We start from the raw sequence: 12,446 nt of genomic DNA, 5'->3' as shown, positions 1-12,446 counted from the left end.
ATGAATTAAAAGTGTTAAGCATAAATTACAACAACTTTATTTGGCAAAATCATTTTAGTCACTTTAGGCAAGGTAGAATAATCTTTATAGGACAGACATTGACTATTTCTGCCAAGACACAAAACTTTGCTAACCAGTCCTACGCAATTTGCAACTCATTGACTTAAGTTCCTTTTAAAAGGTATCTTCCCAAACTTCCGTCTTGGAAAGAAGAGGCAGGTGGGGGGTTTCCCCATTTGTTTCTGGCTTCACTGTTATTGTTAGGTTTTAATTAATCTCATCACACTTATATGACTGTCAGGGATTCCATATTAAGGAGTCCTGCTTAAGACTTTCATTATGATAAAATAATTTTAAGGATAATTATCTCTTGATGCTGCCTAAATGCCAAAATGAAGTTAAGACAGCAATCCTTGGATAATATGACTTTTTTCCTAGTAGCAACTAATTCTGTCTTTCCAAATGGCTGATATTTGTTTGATGTTTAAAAAATATCAATTTAGTGAAGCTATATTAAGTTGAGAGAATACCCAGCTTCTAGAGTATTAAATGCAGAGTTTCCTACCACATGTAGGCACTTGCATCCATAGAATCCCATGCCTGCATAAGGAAAAAAATCCCTAAACACAGTGTCAGATTAAGGAACTCACCCTTTTAAATGTTTTGCTCCTTCCTCTTCAAATTTCACTAGCATTTAGCATGTCTTTAACTCAATATGCTTCCGTAAGTTTACCCATGCATTACATGAATGTAATTACAAAAACATTAAATGATTGCTGCTGAACTCTAATCCTTCTCTGAAGGCTGTGAACCTTCTCTATAAACACAGCAATCAGACTCTGACATCAAAACATCAGAGGACCCCCTTCCATGAGGTAAAGCAAAGAATAATTTTCATGCTTGCTACTACATCGCACTAACTGATACATACGGAAGACATAGTACATTCAGCAAATTATGTAGAGGACATTTAAAAGCAAGACTCTTCACTTTGTTTTACAATATAAATGGCTGGAAGAACCCATGGTAACAAGTTTTCTACACATACTCAGTGGTGCTGTAGATGTGGAGGAAACCTAGACAGATCACAGACCGCTTCTCAGCTGCCACTTAGCACAAACTCCAACATCAAAGGTACTTAATGGTGATGGCTGAATGGGCAGTCTTAAATATTAATGGCGGAACTGAAGAACATGTTTAAGAAGAAATCCAAGCTGCTCATGAAATATCTTACCTAAAGCAGTTATATATTCTCTTTTTAAACCATTTTCAGAAATACTTACTTTAAGCATTTCAATTGCAAGCACAATAAAAGCACAGAAAGTGGTACAAACAGAAGCTTATTTTGAATTCTTGAAACTGCTGCGTCACTTGCATTTATTTCTCATACCTCTTTTTCTGTCCTGATGTAACCTCTAGTCATATTACTTCCTCAATGATGTCTTTGGCTCTTAGTACAGCAGAATTATATCGTCTTGTAAATGGGGAGACAGCTCTGAAGAGTGCTACACTTTCTCCGTAATCCTTTTGGTTCACAGGATGCTTAAATAGATGCACTAGCCCATGTTTCTCCATGGCTATAGATGCAGTGAGGAGGACACTTGCCCCTTCAGCCTTCCTGTTAAACCCCCATGAGGACAGGTATCCCCAGAGGTGCATGTATCTGAAATGAGGCGCCCTTGAGATTTAAGGGGCTTTTCTGTACTAGTTTAACAGAAGCCGTAACACTTGAACACACTAACTGCAGCACATTTGGGTTAATTTGAGACATCAATTCCCCCAAAGGCCTGCCCAGCCCTTCCTGCCACAGACTTTTGCATCTATGGCAAACTGATAGACGTGGAGGTGCAACAAAACGTGAACTTGTAGGCTTAAACCCAGATTTAGCTCTCCAAATGAACAGATTTCTGCTAACCTGACGGAATATGAACTAGCTTATATAAATCTCTTGCAGCCCACTCTCTTAGTGACCCTGCAACACAAAGCAAAAGGGAAAGAGAAGACAGGGACACTAAAGCCTTGCACCACAGTTTATGATAAATTCCTTCAAGTCAGTATCCCTAATCTGTATGGGTAACTTTATCACTAAAATCAATGGAGCTCCGAGAGTGGACATACCAATTTACTCTGGATAATGGCACAAGTACGGTGGTAAAATTGCCTTAGTTCCACAAAATACTTCAAGATCAAACAAAATATAACCAGCTCTGATTTTTTATACCTGAATGAAACTTGCTCTGAATTCCTCCCAAAATACTGCAGTACAGACGGTGCCAGATCAAAAGATGAAACTCAAGAAAGGTGAACACCCTCAAGTGTTTTTGAAGTAAAGGGATAACAAGATTCTTAAAAGACTCTGAGCAGCAAAGGGACTTAATTTCCAGCAGATTGTGACTTTGAATATTATGAAACTCCTGCAATTAATCTTTTCTACTGAATATCAAGTCTCTTCATTGCAGCTCCTGAACTAAGATTTGTACAGGGCAGTGACCTTATTTGCCCTAAAAATTGCAGCCATGGTCCAATGTATAATACAACTTTATCATAACTGCATCACCTCCTATGCAGATCAGACAAATTAATATTTTAATTATTTCAACATGTTTCCTTAGGATGATTACGAGAATTACTTGATCAGTTTGGGACAGTGCAAGCTCCTTTGCAATATACTGAGAAGGCAAACACAAACCACTTCAGCTTTCTATTCACACTGCACTTTCAACATGCCAGTGGTGCAGATTAAAATTTGTTCCCCTGAAAACCCAAAAAATCTCTTTTGCTTAATTTTATTGGTGCTCTCATTTCATCTGCTAAAATTGAAGAAAAAAAAGCCAAAGGCAGCAGCAGTCAGATAGATTTCAGATTAACTGTTCTATCTCCAAAATTCAGGACCATATTTCTATTATAGCATTATTTATCAGACAAACTCAGTTTTGAAACTTTATTGTTCGCAACCAGCTGCCAAACTTGTATTCCAAACCTGTGAAGCAGTTTTAATCAGCGTTGCAGATGCTACTATAACAAAAATACTTGCATTTGAAACAAGTTGAAAAATAACTACAAGAAGTATTAAGGATATTGCCAGTGAGTATCAGTGGTGTTCAGTAAGATAAGAAATTTCAAAGGTTGTAACAATGAATGTAGAACAACATACTGAGGTACATAAAATATTAAGATGAGCCACAGTTTAGCACGACTCACATAAGGCTATAAAAATGCTGTTACAGCAACAGCCCACAGCCAGCAATAAACTGTAATGTCCTCACTAGGAGAGGATCCTACTTTACTACAAGAAAATCTAGTTTGCCTACAGTGACCTTTACATTTATCTGAAGCAATTTGAATGTAGTTCACCAAAGGCTGACTCATTTCCTCTCTAACCCTTACCAGAACAGACCATGTAAGTTCTGTTTGCAGGAAACAGCATAACTGCTTTCACCTGCTCCAAAACATATCACACAGCTTCTGTTCAGTATCTATACTGAAATTGAAAATCGTAATGGAAATAATGGGCACTCACTTTTTCACTTAAGTGAAAGTGAAATTAAGTATCATTTGTGTTCACCTCTCACCTACAGAACTTAACAATGTAGAGCTCTGACTGCTCACAAAATATTTAACAAACACACACCAATGGGAAAGTTAATTTAGTTGCACAGCTCTTAAGGAGAGGCATTATCTCTTGCCAAACCAACAGCTGCATTTACGTTTATTTTCTAGTTCTGTGCCTTTTCCTGTTAAATAGGACTGGGGTTTCTTGCAGCTAATTTATGCGGCATCTGTGCCTCATCAGCTCTGAAAAGAACCATGAGTTTTGCTTCTTTCACAAGCCACCTTGATCACAAGCTAAAAGCACAAGAAAAATCAAATAGTTCCTTCAACATTGAGATTATAAAACCTCACTTCCTATAATCTTTTCCCATATGGATTCTCTGATGTCTCGTAACACAGCTGTACTCACAGTATACCTTTATCTTCAGACAGGTACTAACTTGAATCCCATTTCCCCACCTCAGAAGTTATTTTCACAAAGCTTTAGAAACACTAGTTTTGAGATCTCTGCTTTATTAATGACTGCTACTGAAATTTGGATTGAAAAGGTACAAGTATTTGGGAGAGAGCAGCATATGATAAATCTCCCTGCCTTGCTTGAAGAATTTACGGATTCAGAAAAAGAGAGCTATCATGGTTCTTGGGACACACAAATGGGGAAGCAAAACAAAGCAACACAATTAAGTTACAACTATCAAAAAGCTAGCAAGAGATGATGTAGATTAGGCATCACTGATAAACCTGTTACATAGAAGCTCATATTTCCCTTCTCCCAGGTAACAAGACAAGAAGAAATGGCCTCAAGGTGTACCAGGGGAGGTTTAGATTAGATATTAGGAAAAATTTCTTCACTGAAAGAATGGTCAGGTATTGAACCAAACTGCCCAGGGAAGGGGTGGAAGCACTGGTGAAAGTGTTCAAAAAAACTGTGTGTGGATGTGGCACCTGGGGACATGGTTTAGTGGCAAACGTGGCAGTGCTGAGATAACAGTCGGACTCTGCCTCAGAGGTCTTTCCAAACTGAATGATTCTATGATCAGAAACTGAAGTTGTGCCTAGACTATTTACACTCCCTTGTCATTAAAAAGCCATCACTAAGAGATGGACAAAGCATCCAGTTCCACACTTATTTATGTCCTTAGTCACTATCTACTGGACAGCCAGGTATGCAAAACCACACCACAAGCCACCCCTTCCATCCAGTATCAACCACCACTGCAGGGCATAACAGCGACCTACCAAAAAAGCTCCATACTTTCCAACTTCTGAGGATCCTCATTCCTGTAAAGACTAAGAGCCAACACATTGGCAACACATTCAAAGTAAATCTGACCTGCAGACGAAAGAAACTTAATGCAAATATAATTTTCATACTATAAAATTTTAAAATGTTGACAGTATCAGAAGGGACAGTTACAGAAATTAAATGGTTTTTACTTTCATATGAGATAGGATGGACAGTTATAAAAGATGAGGACTTGTGAGACAAACCAGGATACTATGCTGGAGCACATCTATATACAAAAAGAGAAAACCAACCCCAAGATCCCAGGCTATTTTTCATCTTCAAGGTATGCCAACTCCCTTTTTTTGTAATCTGTTACATATGTAAACAAAATAATAAAAGTATAGGAGAATTCTGAAAAAAAAAGAAAATTTATGGAAGTGACTATTCCTCAAAAAAAGCGTAGCAGGTTACTACGCTTGCTGGAAATGTCTACAAACTTTTTCTATATCAAATATGAAGCTCTTATATATTTGAATGCACACATTTACTATCAACATTTTACTCCTCCAATCACACATTATACATTAATTCGTGGAAACAACTCTGTATTTGAGAAACTTCTTTAGACAACTTCTGGAGTTTCCTTCACTTGTGCACCAGCACAGGCTCGGGTCGGACGTGCACAAAAGCAGCTTCTGCAGAGAGGGACCTGGGGGTCCTGGTGGTCAACAAGCTGTCCCTGAGTCAGCAGTGCCTTTGTGACCAAGAAGTCCAAAGGTATCCTGGGATGCATTAGGAAGAGCATTGCCAGCAGGTCAAGGGAGGTGATCCTGACCCACCACCCAACCCTAGTAAGGCCTGGAATGCTGTGTTCAGCTCTGGGCTCCTCACCATAAGACAGACATGGAGAGGGTCCAGTGGAGGGCTATAAAGCTGATTAAGGGACTGGAGCTTCTCCCTTCTGAGAAAAGGCTGAGGGAGCTGGGCCTGTTCAGCCTTAAGAAGAGATGACTGAGAGGGGACCTCATCAGTGTCTGTCAGTATCCAAAGCAAGGGTGCCAAGAGGATGGAGCCACACTCTTGTCATGGCTCCACGCAATAGGACAGGAGGCACCGGGCAGAAACTGATACACAGGAAGTTCCACCTGAATATGAGTCAGAGGACAGGTAATGTCTTTACAAGCAGTTTGATGCGTGAAGGTATGGGTGTTAACGTCTTTCAAAGGGGTCTTAATGTCCCTGCTAACTCTGGGCAGCAGGTTTGTTGCAGAGCCCACTCAGCTTGGCTCCTGAAACAAGGGTCTGCACAAGCCTGAACTACTGAACTTTGGGGTAAAAGGGAGGAATATGTGGTAGGCAGTTCAGGAAGGCTGTACCTTCCCTGTACCTCAGCCAATGGGGAATGGAAGAGGGCAACATGCAGCCGGGAGCTTAGGATAAAACAAGGCTGTGCCCTCCAAAACCGAGAGAGAGAGAAAACCCCGCGGGCGTGTGCCCCAGTGGGCTCTCTCCCTTTATTTGAATAAAGGTGCAGGACTCCTCTGTCTCCTTTTTGAACACAAACCCCTGGCATTTGTGGATTTTCCTGACATGACGAAGAACTTCCTGACTGTGCAAGTGACCAAGCACTGGAACAGGTTGTCCAGAGAGGCTGTGGAGTGTCCTTCACTGGGGATATTCAAGAATCATCTGGATGCAATACTGTGCCACGTGCTTGGGGATGACCCAGCTCGAGCAGGGAGGTTGGACCAGAACTGTGGTTCCTTTCAGCCTGACTGTTTCAGTAATTCTGTCCTATACAATAAAAAGTATTTCAGGAATGATGTAATTTTATCACACCTATTATACTGCTGATCCCCCTAAAAATTAGGGCCAGGCTAACTTGAAGTAAGTACATCTGACTTTTCTAAAACTCCTGCTTATCTAAGAAGGCACAACAATAAATACTATCAGTCTACTCATATTAAACAGTGAAAAAGTGTTCATTACAGAGCAACGGCATACAGTCAGAAAGATGCTGACATGAACTATGTTTAACAAGGCTCTAACACAAATGAATTGGTCAGCCAGAAATGAGATTTGGAGCAATTTATCATTGAGAGAGAGCAATTCTTGCAATCCCATTGCTGCCATTTACTGATATGCTTGCCCTTTTCCGAAGTATGACTTTGTTAATTAATTGTCAAGGTGCAGAATCACATGAGCTGTCAAATCGTGGTAATACACTAAAGCACCACAGTCATTATCAAAAGAATCAGAGTGTCCAGGGAGTATCCAAACTGCAAACTATTCTTATATTGCCACATGAATTCACAATTTAAATGAAAAACATTCTGCTTTGGAGGTGCTTTACCACCCAAAGTGAAAAATTTTACTCTGTACTTATTCACCTCTTTAGGATCTTAATGTTTTTAGAAAGCACAAGTTCTTAATTTTCTGCATCAAGTATTAGACACTGTAAAAAATATTTTCCTGCATCCCACTCCAATGGGCATCCTTTAACAGACAGCTTCTGAAATAACTTATGTAGAAGAATAAGAGAGCAGCTCTGAGGAGTGGTCAGATTTGTAATGGAAAACATTTCGATATTTTCCCCTGTATTGAATTCCTCTGAGCAATGTACTTGCATAAGCAAAATCATTACTGTCTGATGACAATTACAGAATAACATGCCTACACCTCATGCTGCTGAAGGCTACTCTAAAAGCCCCTGGAACTAAATTACTTTATGTGGACTCAAAATAGTGAAATTTAAAGACAAATGACAGATCAAATAAATAGTGAAGACTTTCACAGAATACAGATACGTGTTTTGAATGTCTTAGGCAATGTTTCTACTGTATGCAGCATTAGCACTCAAATAAAAATACTTGTGCCACTGGAGTATACCTCATTCTCTAAAACATTTGGAACTACACCAACAGAAGTTAAATTTACACCAGGCAAATTTGGATGCCTAGCAACACTAGAAAACTTGTTCTAGCAAATAATTATCAGCTGGGCAAATAAAATCTCTCTTTGAAAGTTTTCTCATTTAGAAAAATGTAGAGAAAAAATACCCACAGAGAAAAAAAAGGTGGTATCAGAAAAAGTGGAGGAGAAATGGAGTTTTCTCTGTAAAAAAATGAAGTGCTAAATATTTTTGTTTCTTTTCCTCCCCATCCCCAGAAAAGAAACAAAGAAAAAGATGAAAGGAAATATATTTCAGATCTGGGAAATCTACCAGCAGGTATCTGCATATGTAACATAGCTTCTAAAAGATGTTTATCAACATTTGAAAAAAACCCCACGAACAAAACTCCATCACAATCCTTCCTGCTTCCATTAATAACTGAAACGAGTGAGAAGCTACACACACCAGTTGATACCAAACATATCACAAGGTACCAAACATTTCAGGAAGAAAATAAAAGGCTTCCCAGCTGGTTTCATGGAACATCTTGTTTCCATCAAGTCTCTCCACTACCAATCCTTATATCTCCAAGGCCTATGAACAAAAATGACCTTTTCTATTCTGTTACTCAGCTTTCCCTCCTTACAGTGCTACAATAAAGACAATATAGCCTTTGGAGTCACTATGCTCGCATATGGAATTATATGAAACAGTAAATCTGTGAGCTTTTTTTCAGAACTACCCACACCCTCCCTGCTCGATGGCTACAGCAGCACTTGTTGATTCTTGGTTTGCAATAGAAAAGCTTTAGAGCAGGAAACACACCGCACTGGATGCTCACCTGCACACACTGCAAGGGCTTTAGGCCTTAGAGAGCCTACCACTACTAGAAAAACCCAAGCACACAGGAAAACCTAACTAAGCTTGGGACAAAAGTTTTGATTTATCTTTTGTCTGCTGTCCTGTTTTCCCACAAGGCGTAAAAGTTTCTTCCTCCAGCCCACTGCTCGCTTATAGACGCTCATAGCGTCCAGCCGCTGAGGCACGACAGTGGCACTTCTCAGACCTCCAGCCCCTCGTTCCCCGGGGGCCTGGCACGGGCACCATCATCCTCCCCCCAGCCTAAGGGGCAGCAGCGGGGAGGCCAGGCCGGAGCGGGGCCACCACTCGCCCCCCACGCGGCGCGGAGACGATGTTCGGATCCCCTGCCGCGGACAGCGGCCCCGCGCTCGGCCGGGGGCGGCGGACACGTGTGTCCCCCCCGGGCTTACCAGCTCTTCCTCGCCGCCTGAGCTCGGGTCGGGGTAGGTTCAGCGACCCGGAACATGAACCCGGCGCCTCCCCCGGCCGCTCCCCGAGGAGGCTGGCGCCGCTTCGCAGAGACTGGGCGAGGGGAGGCGGGCAGGGGCCGGGAGGGCTCGGGCCGGGCGGGGAGGGCGCGGGCGGCCGGCTCTGCTCCTCAGTCCCCCATGATGAGAGCCCGGAAGCAGCCGCGGCACCGGAGGAAGCCGGACGCGACCACCTCGCCTCTTCCCCTTCCTCTCCCGGCCGCTGCCCAGGGACGCCGCATCCCCTCCAGTACCCCCGCCGCGGGTTCGGTACAGCTCCGCGGAGCTCCCGCTGCCCCCGGAGCGCTCTCCGTGCCTGGCTCCGGGGCCGCCGGTAGCAGCGACACCCCCGCGCCCCAGCGCAGTGGGACGGTCCCGTTGCCATGGCGTCAGCGTCGTGAGGGCGGGAGGAGGGAGGGAGCATGGCCGTCCTGGCCCGGCTTCAAGAGCGGCTGGCGGGTCTCCGGGAGGAGTATTTCCTTATAAAGAGGTACTTGGGCTGTGTCGGTGGTGGGGCGGGATATACTGCCTTATGCTGGGCTGGGGGGGGGGGAAATCCCCGTTCTCTCCGGCAACGAGATGGCGGCAGCTCCCCTGGAAACTGTGCCCAGTTCTGGGCTCCTCAGTACAAGAGAGACATGGAGCTCCTGGAGAAAGACCAGTGGAAGACTATGAAGATGATTAAGGAACTGGAGCATCCCTCTTACGAGGAAAGGTTGAGGGAGCTGGGCCTGTTCAGCCTCGAAAAGAGACGAGTGAAAGAGAACCGCATCAGTGTGTCTAAGTATCTGAAGGGAGGGTATGACGAGGATGGACCAGGCTCTTCTCGGTGGTTTCAAGCAATAGGACAAGAGGCAATGGGTAGAAACTGGATGCACTGCAAGTTCCATCTGAATATGAGTAAGAAGAGCACTAGAACAGGTTGCCCAGAGAGACTGTGGAGTGTCCCTCACTGGAGATGTTTAAGAATCGTCTGGACACAATCCTGTGCTCTGGGTGACCCTGCTTGAGCAGGGAGGTTGGACCAGATGACCCACCGTGTTGTCCCTTCCAGCCTAACCTGTTCTATGATTACGTGATTCTGTGAAACTGTTTCGCTTTAAAATCCCTCCCGAGAGCACCAACCCACCGCCTTGTTCCCAAACATTGCCAGAGCGACCTGAGGAGACCTGGTGGCCACAGCGCAGCGTCTTTAAGGGGCCCGTTTATACACTGAAAATACTGAACGTCCCGCTCTTCCCCCCCCCCGCCCTGCTAATTGTGAGGGAAAAGGCGCCTCTGGAAATTCCTGAAACGCGCCGAGCCTCGCAGGTTCCGCCCTCTCCCGCCTCGGGAGCCGCCCTCCTGCCCCCGGTCCCGCCTCAGGAGCCTCCCACCTCTGTCCCGCCCCAGCGGCGCTGTTTTGCCCTGGCGATCGCTCATGGCGACCGCGGATTCCGGCGCGCCAGCCCTCAGTCCCTGCGCTCGTGGCTCAGATCCGTGACTGTGCCTGGACGTTTGTCCTCTTGCAAGGACAAAGTTTTTGTTTGTTTGTTTGTTTTTGTTTTGTTTTTGTTTTTCCTTTTTTTTTTTTTTTTTTTTAATTGAAAGATGATCAGATCTATTACCCTTGTCCTCACCAACTGGGACAGTTTGTGCTTCCGAGATTTCTGACTCCTAAAATGGTGGTGGCCAACTTTTCTCAGACCAGATTTTAGGAGATGAAATGTTTTAAGACTTAAGTATTGCAGTGGTTTGTCCTATAAATCCTTTTGTTCAGCTGCATTGTTGCTATACGTGTAATGCAAAAGCTCAAACAGAAAAAAAACCCAAACATGTTTAGCATAGTTGTAATTTCTTTCTTCACTAATTAATGAATCATTTATTTTTGAATCTAATTACAACATCATTAGCATGAATAACAAAGCTCCTGAACATTGTTAAAAGTTACAGAGATCAAGTCCTGCCTGCATGTAAAGTGTTGTGTTCTTCTGTTCTTTCCCTGAACTTTCACTCATACTCTTGTGGCTGTACACACAGCAGTTCACTAAACAAACATCAGTGGCAGGAGACTATGCTTGGATTTCACGTATTTCAGGTTAGAAAGAGCAGTCTGAGCCAGACTTGGAAATCCATTGGAGGGCAGCATGCTTGATGTATGGGGATTTGTTTTTTTGGCAGAGTTCTCAAAAACCGAATTGTTTCCCTTTTAAGAATGGGCTATGATCTGTCAGTTTCAGAAAATTCAGATTTGCAGCTGAGAATGCAAATGAGAGGATTCAAAGAGTCCAGCTCAGCAACAAATCCTAATGTTTTTCTGATCTTAATAACATTCCTGTTGTGCTTGATGCAGAGCTCTTGTTTATGTGAGAGGTATGAGGTATCCTAAACTGGCTTTTTAGGAAAAGCACCTTTCTAGGGAAGAACTTGCCCAATGATGCCACAATGCAAAAATACCATAAGCCTATATTTTGAGAAATACCCTCAGCATAAGGATTAGAATATACAATATCCATTTGTTCATTCTCGTGTTACACAATTTTATCATTCTACTTGTTCAAGAACCTACTTTTATTTACTGTAGCATCTGTATGTCAGGTGACTGAGTAGGCCTTTTTAACTTTCAGTACAGCCTTTGAGAATTATCTGTGACTCTCAAGAGCTTGATTCAAGCAGTATGACAACTGTGAAATCTGATAAAAAGGGCAGATATCTGCTTGAGAAATTTGCACCTCAAAATGCTTCTGCTGGCAAGGGCAGCTGGAAGTGTTTGCAGAAGTGTCCTGTGAGAAAAAACAGTCTGTTGTTGGTCTGCTTCAATAAACTTTACAAGGACTTCTATCCCATCCTGGCCAGGCAAGACTGAATGCCAACTATAAAAAACATAACAGGGAGTATAAGAGAGGAGAAGGCTTCTGCTCTTCCAGAAGGCTCTTGTCATTGCCAAGTGGGTAGGACTGGGTTTGGAGCTGCCACCTCTGACACGGCCAGTACCACATCCCTTTCATTTCCAGGCTGTAATTGTGGCTGCCTGTCCAGGGCCATATAGCTCCTACCCTTTTGATCAAAATCATTTTTGTCAAAGTAAAAGCATTGGAAGGTGTCTGCTTCCTGTGAAGACTGGGAACCTGCACAGGAAAGGAGCAGGAAAACTCTAGCCAGTTTTGAAAACTATTCATTTTGTGGTTTTCGGTAGAAAAGCCCGTTTCCCAGAGCTTCTAGGTACTGAGAATGACTGATGCTCATCAGATGACAGTGAAATTTGTGTCTATTTAATGTGATTTGAGAGCACATGCTGCACCAGATGATATAAAATGAGTGGTGCTAATGTTTCTTGATCTCTGGTAGTAAATCTGCAATTCATTTAATTTTCAGAAATATAATGAGGATAATCCTAATTTATCAGATAAAAAATAAGCTTGTTGGTATTTACTGAAGCAATTAATGTTGACACGAAACTTTGTTA

General features: G+C 42.9%; 2 protein-coding genes across 4 annotated transcripts in view; one reads left to right on the top strand and one right to left on the bottom strand.

The window, feature by feature from the left end:
* GPATCH2 (G-patch domain containing 2) overlaps nucleotides 1-9,111 on the bottom strand; it is a 120,685-nt gene extending 111,574 nt beyond the window's left edge. The window contains exon 1 of one of the 2 annotated variants that reach the window (XM_069009517.1): nucleotides 8,945-9,111. In XM_069009517.1, coding sequence (XP_068865618.1) covers nucleotides 8,945-9,000 — 56 coding nt within the window. In that variant the 5' untranslated portion in view covers nucleotides 9,001-9,111. The remainder of the gene's footprint in view (nucleotides 1-8,944) is intronic. The other variant, XM_069009516.1, reaches the window with a different exon arrangement.
* Nucleotides 9,112-9,234: 123 nt separating this feature from the next.
* SPATA17 (spermatogenesis associated 17) overlaps nucleotides 9,235-12,446 on the top strand; it is a 95,690-nt gene continuing 92,478 nt past the window's right edge. For both annotated transcript variants that reach the window (XM_069009518.1, XM_069009520.1), the window contains exon 1: nucleotides 9,235-9,491. In XM_069009518.1, the coding sequence (XP_068865619.1) occupies nucleotides 9,424-9,491 (68 nt within the window). In that variant the 5' untranslated portion in view covers nucleotides 9,235-9,423. The remainder of the gene's footprint in view (nucleotides 9,492-12,446) is intronic.

Source organism: Aphelocoma coerulescens, chromosome 3, assembly GCF_041296385.1.
Source record: "Aphelocoma coerulescens isolate FSJ_1873_10779 chromosome 3, UR_Acoe_1.0, whole genome shotgun sequence".
Classification (NCBI taxonomy): domain Eukaryota; kingdom Metazoa; phylum Chordata; class Aves; order Passeriformes; family Corvidae; genus Aphelocoma; species Aphelocoma coerulescens.
Note: the sequence above shows the minus strand (reverse complement) of the source record. Positions and strands in the feature narration are given on the sequence as shown.